Source organism: Mobula hypostoma, chromosome 2 (assembly GCF_963921235.1).
Source record: "Mobula hypostoma chromosome 2, sMobHyp1.1, whole genome shotgun sequence".
NCBI lineage: Eukaryota > Metazoa > Chordata > Chondrichthyes > Myliobatiformes > Myliobatidae > Mobula > Mobula hypostoma.
This window is the reverse complement of record NC_086098.1, coordinates 173692191-173704323: the sequence shown is the minus strand read 5'-3', so window position 1 is coordinate 173704323 and position 12133 is coordinate 173692191. Positions and strand designations below refer to the sequence as shown.

At 35.7% G+C, this 12133-nt stretch overlaps 1 protein-coding gene across 1 annotated transcript in view; it reads right to left on the bottom strand.

The window, feature by feature from the left end:
- The window catches only part of LOC134342679 (E3 ubiquitin-protein ligase Itchy-like), a 135398-nt gene that overhangs the window by 33578 nt on the left and 89687 nt on the right, over positions 1-12133 (bottom strand). The window contains exon 18 of the mRNA XM_063041088.1: positions 1119-1278. Within this exon, the coding sequence (XP_062897158.1) occupies positions 1119-1278 (160 nt within the window). The remainder of the gene's footprint in view (positions 1-1118; positions 1279-12133) is intronic.

The window sequence follows — 12133 nt, the reverse complement described above, 5'->3', positions numbered from 1 at the left end:
TTCTTGCCCATACTCCTAATCTGATTTAGTGTTTACACTATCCGCCCCTCCACCAATCTTCATATCAAATGCAAACCTGGCAACAAAGCCATCTATTCCATCATCTAAATCATTGATAAACAGCATAAAAAGAAGTGGTCCCAACACCGACCCCTGTGGAACACCACTAGTTACTGGCAGCCAAACATGAAAAGAATCTTTTTATTCCCACTCACTGCCTCCTACCGACCAGCCAATGCTCTAATAATGCCAGTAACTTTCCTGTAATACCATGGGCTCTTAACATGGCAAGCATGCGTGGAACTTTGTCAACGGCCTTCTGAAAATCCAAATATACAACATCCACTGCATCCCCTTTATCTATCCTACTTGTAATCTTCTCAAATAATTCCAACAGTTTTGTCAGGCAAGATTTTCCCTTAAGGAAACAATGCTGACTTTGTCCCATCTTGTCCTGTATCAGCAAGAACTCCATAACCTCATCTTTAACAATCGACTCCAACATCTCCCCAAACACTGAAATGTCAGACTTTACTTTCTCCCTATCAAATTTCAAGTTTAACTCAATCATATTGTGATCATTGCCTCCTAAGGGTTCTTTTACCTTAAGCTCCCCAGTTTATTACATTACTCCCAATCCAGTATAGCTGATCCCCTAGGTAGGTTCAACGATACACTCATCTAAAAAGCCATCTCATAGGCATTCAACAAATTCACTCTCTTGAGATCCACTACCAACCTGATTTTCCCAATCAATCTGCATGTTGATATTTCCCATGACTATCATAATATTGCCCTTTTGCCAAGCCATTTTTATTTCCCATTGTAATGTGTAGTCCACATCCCAGGTACTGTTGGGAGGCCTGTATATAACTGCCATCAGGGTCCTTGTACTCTTTCAGTTTCTTAACTCAACCCACAAGGATTCAACATCTTCCGATCCCATCTCACATCTTTATGATTTGATGCCATTCTTTACCAGCAGAGCCACACCACCCCATCTGCCTACCTTCCTATCTCTCCACCTTGGACATTCACCAACTACAACCATCCTTCGGCCAAAAAAGAACTTTAAAAAAAACAGTAGCATTAAGGTTTGAGTAACTCCTAAAACATACCATGGCAATGAAACGCCCTATGAACCGGAAGTACTTCAGATGATCTGGGTTGATGTAAGATGCTGGGTTTATTTGCAAGCAGTAACTTTCCTTCCCAGCATACTCAAAGAGGCAATACATGGGATTCAAAACTTCATGGGAAAGCAGAAAGAACCATTCCCTATTAAAAAAAATACAAACATTAAATACACTGAAAGTACGACTTCAGTAATTCTCCAATTAATTCTTACAATTATTGCACATGATCTGGTGGGCCAGTACAACTGGTGTTTGACCAAGGTAGGTTGTTCTTGATAGTCATTAAATTCCAGGGGCACTTACAAATTCAGTAACACCAACACATTGGAAATTATTTTGCTCTTTTAAGCTAAAGGTGTAGAAGAATGCGTTGCCTGGAATTGGGGTCAGAGCATTTGCTAAACAATGTTTTCCATCTTTGGATGACGGCTCTTTGCATATCTCACTAATCTTCCTCACTGACTCCACTCTGAGATGCAGCTCCAAGTGACAAACTGCCAATTTAAACCGAATTAAAGTGGGCAGTGAGTGGCAGCTCAATACCAGTGTCTATCCTATGCAATGTATCCAACACGGCTTGCTGAGCAATATGTGTGGGAAATTGCAACCATTTTGTTTGTATGGTCCAATTATTAATTACATAATATTAGTGAATGTGCAAATATTTATTTTCATGCATATTTGGGGACGGTGGTTCTGGCTGGAGATGGTAGAAAGAAGTTAGGTTGCTCTCCTTGCAGGGAAGGAGAATAGGAGATCTGATAGAGGCACTCATAATCATGAATGCATTTGATAAAGTAAGAAAATGCATTTGACAAGGTCCCACATTTGAGATTGACCAAGAAGGTTCAGTCGCTTGGCATTCAGGATTAGACATTGGCTTGGTGGCAGATTCATTAAATTCCAAGGATATCTAAAGAATCATTAACAGCCATGTCCCCAAGTACAATGGAAGTTACATATTTTGTTCTCCTAAGCTAGTTGAATGTTTTGTCTTTAATTAGGGTCAGGTAATAACACAGAGAACTTTACAAACAATGTTTCCCAGTTTTGGTATAAAGTCCTTTGCATGTCTCACTAATCTTACTCCCTTCTTAAAATTGTTGACTCCATTCTGAGGTATAGCTCTAAGTTAGAATATTTTGCAAAACTACCTATTATAACTGCATGAAAGTGGACAGTGAACCCACATCAATACCAGTGTCTGTCCTCATTATAGAAAGGACGTGGAAGCTTTAGAGAGGGTACAAAGATTTACCAGGATGCTGCCTGAATTAGAGAGAATGTTTTATGAGGATTGGTTGAGTAAGCTAGGGCTTTTCTCCTTAGAGCAAAGGAGGATGAGAGATGACGCGATAGAGGTGTACAAGATGATAAGAGGAATAGATCGAATGGATAGCTATAAGACTTTTCCACAGAGCAGAAATGGCCAATACAAGGAGCATAATTTAGGGATATTTAAGACATTTTCAGACAGGCACATAGATGATTGAAAGATGGAGGGCTTCGTGGGAGAGAACAGTTATAGACAATAGGTGCAGAAGTAGACCATTCGGCCCTTCGAGCCTGCACCGCCATTCTGAGATCATGGCTGATCATCTACTTTCAATACCTGGTTCCTGCCTTGTCCCCATAACCCTTGATTCCCTATCCATAAGATACCTATCTAGCTCCTTTTTTTGTAATATAATTTTTATTGAGTTTTCAAAAAGAATACATGAAAAGATAAAATCTACCCTCCCCCCTCCCCTTAACCCTCCCCCCCCCATATATAGTTCTACCTAAAAAGAAAGAAAAGAGAAAAAAAGAGCCGCCTGGGTATTGGAAGGTTTCCACATGCTCCATGGGATTCAAAATAAATTGGTATAATTATTCTTTTTTTTAAATTTTATTTTTATTTGGATAAGGAGTTCACAATTATCATGTACTTTTTTCACACATATAACCTTTTCCATTTTTTTATATGTATAAAACTACAATTATTTATACATTCTTAAGTACACATTGAGATGATATAAAAGCAAAATAAACATTTAAATAGATAATTATGTACTGTGGTAAATCTAACCTATTAGGCTAAGTAATGAAATTAGTTGTTAAGAAAAATGGTAATAATAGTTTCCATACAACCCTTCTGGACCATTTCCACTGGTCCAAAATGTTGCATACAAGCCTATATACCAACCATTGTAGGTGTTTATATCCCAATTTGTTTGTGCTTGTTCCTGCCCACAGACATAATTATCCAATCCCTATGTACTTATTTACTTAATTTTATCATTTTTTTTATCCCTTTCCCAAATCTTTCCCTTTACTTGTGTTAATTCTCTATTTTCCAAAAAAAAACAACAAACATTTAGACTAGGGGTGCTTACGTTAGCAATATTACTGTGTTGATGAGAAGAGCAATATAAATCATTAGGAGAGTCATCTAAAGTCTGCTCGCATTGGGGTTATGTATTCAATCCATTTATTCCAGATTTGATAAAATGTTTCTTTTTGAGTTCTCAGGGAGTAGGTCAACTTTTCCATTTTAAATATTTCCAAGATAATTTCGTACCAATCTTCTAATGTAGGTGGTATTGGATTTAGCCATTTTCTAGTGATTGATTTCTTACTTGCCGCTAAGAGGGCCTGCAGCAACTTTATATCTTCCTTCTGTTCAAGGAACAATACATGCCCCAAATAGAGCGTCTCAAAGTTCAGAGGTATCTGGGACCTAAGTACCTTAACTAATGTTCTATGAATACCTTCCCAAAATAGACTTAATTTAGGGCAATCCCAGAAAATATGAAAATGATTTGCCTCCTTGGAGCCGCACCTTCTCCAACACATCACATTTGTATCTTTATATTTTTCCTGATATGGGGTCTTGAAGTATCTTATAATGTTTTTCCAACAATGTTCTCTCCAAGTCAAAGAATTAGTCGAGGACCATTGAAAGCTGCAGATTTTCCCCCAAGCCTCCTCTGAAAGTACCAACCCCGCTTCTTTCTCCCACTTCTCTTTAATATACAGTGTATTTACATTTTTAGCATGGGAGAGTGCATTATATAGGCGAGAAACTGATTTACTAGGTATTGAACTGCAAGCCAAATTCAGAATCTTGAAAAATTCTAATTCTACTGTTGATAGGTCTGTATATCTACAACTCTGGTTAACATAGTTTCGTATTTGAAGGTACCTAAAAAAGTCATTATGTTCTAGGCCATGTTTGTCCTGCAGGATTTGGAAACTTTGTAATACTCTTTTATCTATAAATGAGAGGTAGGTCGTAAGACCTTTCTTTATCCATAGCTCAAATCTTTTATCTCCTCTGTTGGGAAGGAATTTGGTATCATATGCACACCATCTAAAGAGTATTAGCATGTTATTAATTCCACATGAATTAACCACCTTCTGCCATACTTTTAATGTAAGATTTATCCAAGCATTATTAAATTTTTCCAACTGGGCCATCAATCCTTTGTCAGCTATTGAGGCCTGAAGAGGAAAACTGTCAACTAATCCAAATTCTATTTCCTTCCATCTAGCCTTATATTCCCTATTACACCAATATAACAGAGGGGTTATCTGTGAGGCATAAAAATAATTTCTCAGGCAAGGAAGAACCATACCTCCTCTTTCCTTCCCTAACTGTAAGGTGTTATATTGAATTCTAGGTTTCCTTCCTTGCCAAATGAAGCGGGAAATCCATTTGTCCCATTCCCTGAATTGATTATCATCCACCTCCACTGGTAAAGTACGGAAAAGATATAATAACCGAGGAAGAATATTCATTTTTATAGTATTTATCCTTGAATTTAAACTTAAAAAGGGGATAAGATTCCATCTATGCATATCTGCTTTTATCTCTGAGATTAATGGCCCATAATTTACCTGTGACAGTGTTGAAAGATCCTTCGGCAGGGCTATTCCTAAATATTTTAATGATTTAGCTTCCCACTTAAGATCGTATGTATCCTGCAATTTTTTGGATGGTATATAATTTAGGGACATAACCTGCGTTTTCTTTACATTTATTTTATAACCTGATATTTTCCCAAAGTCATCCAACAGTGTAAACAATCCTATAAATGATTTTTCTGGTTCACTCAGATAGACCAAAACATCATCTGTGAATAACGCCACTTTCTGTTCAATCCCTGCCACCTTGATACCTTTTACGATTTCGCTCTGTCTTATTAGTTGGGCAAGTGGTTCAATATATAGCGCAAAAAGGACAGGAGAAATTGGGCATCCCTGTCTAGTGCCTCTCTCTAAAATGAAGGAGTCAGAGAGGTCCCCATTTATCTTAATTCGGGCTGTTGGGCTGTCATACAGAGTCTGAATTACTTTAATAAACCTTTCTTGAAAGGTGAATCTTCCTAACACTCTGCATAGGAATGCCCAACTAACCGAATCAAAAGCTTTCTCAGCGTCCAATCCTACTACCATTGTCTCTGTCTCGTTCTTATTAACCTGTTCTAATATGTGCAGAGTTCTCCTTATGTTGTCCTGTGTTTGTCTTTGTTGAATAAATCCAGTCTGGTCTAAATGGATTAGGCCAGGTAAAAGCTTTTCCAATCTGTGCGCTAATATAGATGTAAATAGTTTGTAATCTAAATTAAGAACACTAATTGGCCGATAATTGCCACATTCTAGTTTATCTTTACCCTCTTTAGGAATAACTGAAATAATCGCTTCTCTCCAGGAAGGTGGAGTTTCTCCTCTCTGCAAGATCCAATTAAAGGTGTTAAGTAGTAATGGGGCTAACTGTGTCTTCAGGGACTTGTACCACTCTGAGGTAAACCCATCAGAACCCGGGGACTTTCCAGCCTTTAACCTAGAGATGGCCACGTTCAGTTCTTTGACAGTTACTGGTTCTAATAAACTTCCATTTTGTAAATCTGTAAGTTTAGGTAGATCTAAAAAATTCAATACACTGTCTATATAGGGCTCATTGGGGGCCCGGGGTTGGGAGTACAGCTCTCGATAATACGTTTCAAAACTCTCTTGAATTTTCCCTATTGTACTCTCCACAAGCTTTGTCTTTGGATTCTTTATTTTATGAATTGTATTGTCTGCTTGTTGTTTTTGTAATTTATATGCTAATAATCTAGCTGATTTACCTCCTACTTCATAATTCTTTTGTCTCAGGTAAAGAAAATTTCTTTGAGTTTCCAACGTATAAATATCATCAATTTCACTTTGCAATTTCCTAATTTCCTGTTTTCGATTTGAATTACTTTTGTTGCTATCTACAACTTGAAGTTGTTTTAATTTTCCTTGAAGGCCTGCTAATTTTTGTGCATTGATTTTTTTCATGTGAGTAGTAATGGAAATAATTTTCCCTCTCAGTACAGCTTTCAATGTATCCCATAAAATCACTGGTGATGTTTCTCCCGTGTCATTAAGGTCTAGATATTCTTTGATTTCTCCCCTTAATCTCTCCATTACTTTTGGGTTATTAAGTATATGTGAGTTTAGCCTCCATAGTGTTTTCCTCATTTTCCTTTCCAGGATTAGAGACATAGAGACTGGGCTATGATCCGACAGATCAATTGTTGCAATATCACAGTTTTTTATCCTGAGTCTATCTGTATTAAAGATAAAGAAATAGTCTATCCTTGAATAGGCTGAATGAGGGAAAGAGTAATATGTATAATCTTTACTAGTAGGGTGTAATTCCCTCCAGACATCTATAATTCCCAACTCCTCCATCAATGAATTCACTTTCCGAGTCAGAGGTTTATTCTGAGTAACTATTCTTGAAGAATCTAATATAGGATTTAATCTAATATTAAAATCCCCTCCACAAATTACTACCCCTCGAGAACTGACCATTAGGTCAAAAATGTGTCTATAAAATGACCATTCACTACCTGGAGGAGCATAAACATTCAGCAATGTTATTTCTGTACCTTCTATTCTTCCTGTGATTTTTACAAACCGTCCATCTTTGTCTTTAGTCTCTGAAATATGTTCATAATTAAGAGTACTTGATATTAAAGTAGCTACCCCTCTTTTGTGACTCAATTTATATGATGAATAAAATACATGCTTAAAGCCCATTCTTTTTAATTTTCCATGTTCAGATTGGCTCATATGTGTTTCCTGGAGGAAAGCTATTTGTGCCCTCTCTTTTTTCAATTTAGACATAATCTTATTTCTTTTAATTGGATTCAAAACCCCATTAACATTATAGGAAATTATTTTTACCAATTCAGTTTGCATTTTTCTCTAGTAGAAAAAAAACACTCTCCTTTTCTAACCAAACAGTAAGCAATCCCTTCTCAACAGTAAACCAAAACATATAACCACACCCTAGACATTTTTGAACGTATAACATTTGAAAATTTTCCCCGACTTCCCACAGTGAGGCCTGAGCACCGACCCGCCTCAGTTCAGAGGGATAACCTCTATCTTCACCCTGTGTTAGAGGGCCCTCAGCAGTTTGAATAATCATAGAGAATTTTCTCCTATTTATGTATTGTTATCATTCAAGTTATTCCGCCTAGATTATTTTCAGTTACCAGTTTTCATTTTACTTTTAAGTCCGATTTACTCTTTTCAGTCATTTCTCTTAATTAATCTGTATTCTCTGTACATTCGCGTCTGAATATTTGCAGTTTTTCCTTGTAGTTTGACACTCTGGTTCGAGTGGAGCGTCCTCGCCCCACTAACTGCCACGACTTCTGCCGAATCCTCTCCAGTAGCGACTCCGGTTGGGTGATAACTTTAATAGGTAGTCCCCGGTCCGCCAGGTCCAACGTTGCCTCCTCCACCGTAGCGTAAGTTTTTGTCCCTTCGTCGTAAAAGACTCTCAGCCGAGCTGGATACAGGGTCTGGAATCTGATGTTGTTTTCCTTCAGGACTCTCCGTGTTTCCGTATATTCCTTCCGTCTGGCAAGAATCCCCGGTGCGTAGTCGTGGTCTAAACTGATTTTACAGTTGTTCCACATGAAACCTTTCTTTTGCCATGCTCTTTTAAGCACCTCTTCCTTCGTTCTGTAACTGAGAAATCTGATCAGAATCGATCTGGGCTGGGTGCCTGCCGGAGGCTGTGGTGCCAACGCACGGTGAGCCCTTTCTATCTGTAGGTCTTTTGCGGCCGGTATATCAAGGTTCTCTCTAAGCAGCTTCTCCACGAAGGGAATCATCAATCCGGGTTTACCTTCGGTTCCTTCGGGAACTCCGTAGATCCTCACATTTTCCCTTCTCGAGCGGCCTTCTTGATCTATTAGTTTCCACTGGAGGTGGTCTTGTAGCTTCAGCATTTCTGCTATCACCTCCTCTGCATTTTGTAGCTTCTCTTCAATTCCAACAATCCTCGCTTCGGCTTCATCTATCCGCGAGTTAGTTTTTACTATTTCTCCTTTAATATCTTCCAGGTGTTTGCTGTTATCTTGTCGGAACTCGCGAATCTCTCCGAGAATCAAATACAAAGTCACCGATTCCCCCTCATTATCTCCGTCCTGGCTTGCCGTGGGAGAGCTAGGCCTGTCGCCTTGCTGCATCTCTTTATGTTTATCAGCCTTCAGAGCAGACTTTTTATTCTTGTTCTTAGACATCATCCTTGCCCCTTTTATTAATATAGTTATGCAATATTAAGTATTTGTCTAAATTCGATTTTGGGGCAGTTTACCTTCTTTTTTGTCGAGAGACCTTTTCCTTACGCCGCCATTCCCTTGATGACCCGGAAGTCCCATGGTATAATTATTCTTTACTTTCCCCAAGGGACCAAGATCTTTATCGGAGCACTTAAATATGCCATCCTATCTTTTGTAAATAAGGGCACCAAATATTCAAAAATGTTACATATTTATCTCTTAAATTGTAAGTAATTTTTTCGAGTGGAATAGAACTAGCCATTTCATTATTCCAACGATCCATACTTAAATACGAATCAGATCTCCAAGTATCTGCTATAGTCTTCTTAGCTACTGCCAATGCAATTTTTATGAATTCTTTCTGACATTTATTCAATTTAAGTTTCGGCTTTATCCCTTCAATATCACCTAATAGAAATAATACAGGGTTATGTGGAAGTGGAGTTCCAGTAATTTGTTCCAATAAGACTCTTAAATTTATCCAAAAGGGTTGAATTTTAAAACAAGACCAAGTAGAATGTAAAAAAGTACCAATTTCTTGATTACACCGAAAGCATTTATCGGATAGATTTGAATTTAATCTACTTATTTTTTGTGGTGTAATATATAATTGGTGTAAAAAATTATATTGTACTAATCCAAGTCGAACATTTATTGTATTTGTCATACTGTCAAGACAGAGTCTTGACCAATTTGTTTCATCAATATTAATATTCAGATCTGTTTCCCATTTTTGGTTTGACTTATAGGTTCCTTGTTTAATTGTCTGTTCTTGAATCAAATGATACATACAAGAAATAAATTTTTTAATTTTCCCTTTTTCAATTAAAATTTCAATTTCATTAGGTTTTGGCAAAAACATTGTTTGACCCAGCTTACCTTTTAAGTAAGCCCTTAATTGAAAGTAACAAAAGAAAGTATTATTTGATATTTTATATTTATCCTTTAATTGTTCAAATGACATCAATATACCTCGCTCAAAACAATCTCCTATAAATTTAATCCCTTTTTGGTACCAATTATATAAAAGTTGATTGTCCATTGTAAAAGGAATAAGTCTGTTTTGGAACAAAGGTCTCCTTGCTAATAGAGATTTCTGTGTTTCATTATCAACATTTATCTTATTCCATAGATCAATCAAATGTGTTAATATAGGAGATTCTTTCTTTTCCCATATCCATTTAGATTCCCATTTATATATAAAATCTTCAGGTCTATTTTCTCCTATCTTGTCTAATTCTATTTTAATCCATGCTGGTTTTCGATCATCGAAGAAAGATGCAATAAATCTAAGCTGATTTACTTTATAATAGTTTTTAAAGTTTGGAAGTTGTAACCCTCCTAACCCAAATTTACATGTCAATTTTTCCAATGATATTCTTGACATTTTACCTTTCCAAAGAAATTTTCTCACACATTTATTTAACTCTTGAAAAAACTTCTGTGGCAATTGTATTGGTAATGTTTGAAACAAATACTGTAATCTAGGAAATATATTCATTTTTACAACATTGACTCTACCTACTAATGTTATTGGTAGTATCATCCATTTGTCAAAATCTTCTTGAATTTTTTTCAATAGTGGTAAATAATTAAATTTATATAAATTCTTTACATCATTATCAAGTCTTATACCTAAATACTTTATACCATTTACCGGCCATCTAAATTGGGTTACTAATCGACATTGACTATAGTCTCCTTTAGTAAGAGGTAAAATTTCACTTTAATCCCAATTTATTTTGTAACCTGATACCTTCCCATATTCATCCAATCTAGAAGATAATTTATATAACGAACGTTGTGGGTTTGTTAGGTAGATCAAAACATCATCAGCAAAAAGATTAATTTTATATTCCTCCTGATTAACTCTAAAACCCATAATATCTGGATCAATTCTGATTAGTTCCGCTAATGGCTCTATCGCCAGTACAAATAAAGCAGGTGATAATGGACAACCTTGTCTAGTTGACCTTTTTAACTGGAATGATGTTGAAATTTGAGAGTTTGTCACTACTTTAGCCTTAGGGTTAGAATTTAAAGTTTTAATCCAATTTATAAAAGATGTTCCTAACCGATATTTTTCTAATACTTTAAATAAAAAATCCCATTCTAATCTATCAAATGCTTTTTCTGCATCCAAGGCTACTACTATACTCTTCTCGTCCCTTTTTTGTGCCAAATGAATTATACTGAGTAGCCGGGTTACATTATCTGCCAATTGTCTATTTTTAATAAATCCTGTTTGATCCATATGTATTAATTTTGGTAAATATTTAGATAATCTATTCGATAAAATTCTTGCTATTATTTTATAATCCGTATTCAATAAAGAAATAGGCCTGTATGATGTTGGTTTCATAGGATCTCTGTCTTTTTTTGGCAATACTATTACAATCGCTGTTGAAAAAGATTCTGGAAGTTTATGTATTTTTTCTGCTTGACGTATTAGTTCCATAAAGAGAGGAAATAATAAATCTTTAAATTTTTTATAAAATTCAGGTGGAAAACCATCTTCTCCTGGAGATTTATTACTTTGGAGTGATCCTAAAGCTTCTTCAACTTCTTTTAATGTAAAAGGCATATCTAATCCCTTCTGTTCTTCCAAATTCAATTTTGGAAGAGAAACTTGTGATAAAAACCTTTCTATCTCATTAACATCATTTTAGGATTCTGATTGATATAATTCAGAATAGACATTTTTAAAGGTTTCATTTATTTCAAGAGGTTTATAATATATTTTATTTGCCCTTGTGCTAATTGCATTTATTGTTTTGGAAGCTTGTTCTGTTTTCAACTGCCAGGCAAGAATTTTATGTGCTCTCTCACCTAACTCATAATACCTTTGTTTAGTTCTTATAATTGCTTTTTCCATTCTATATGTCTGAAGCGTATTATATTGTAACTTCTTATTGACAAGTTGCCTTCGTTTTTCTTCTGACATATATCTTTGAGATTCTTTTTCTATTTTTGTAATCTCTTTTTCCAATTGATCTAGTTCTGCCATATATTCTTTCTTAATTTTAGACGTATAACTTATTATCTGGCCCCTAAGATATGCTTTCATCGCATCCCATAGTATAAATTTATCATCCACTGAATGAAAATTTGTATCCAAAAAAATAGAATCTGCTTTTTCATAAAATCACAAAAATCTTGACGTTTTAATAATGTTGAATTAAATCTCCATCTATAAGCCACTTCTTCCTTATCAGCCATTATTATTGTCATTAATAAAGGAGAATGATCTGATAATATTCTTGCTTTATATTCCATATTTTTCACTGTGTTGAATATGCATTGATAATAGAAAAAAATCTATCCTTGAGTAAGTTTTATGTCTATGGGAATAGAACGAATAGTCTCTTTCTTTAGGATTGATTCTTCTCCATATATCAATCAAAT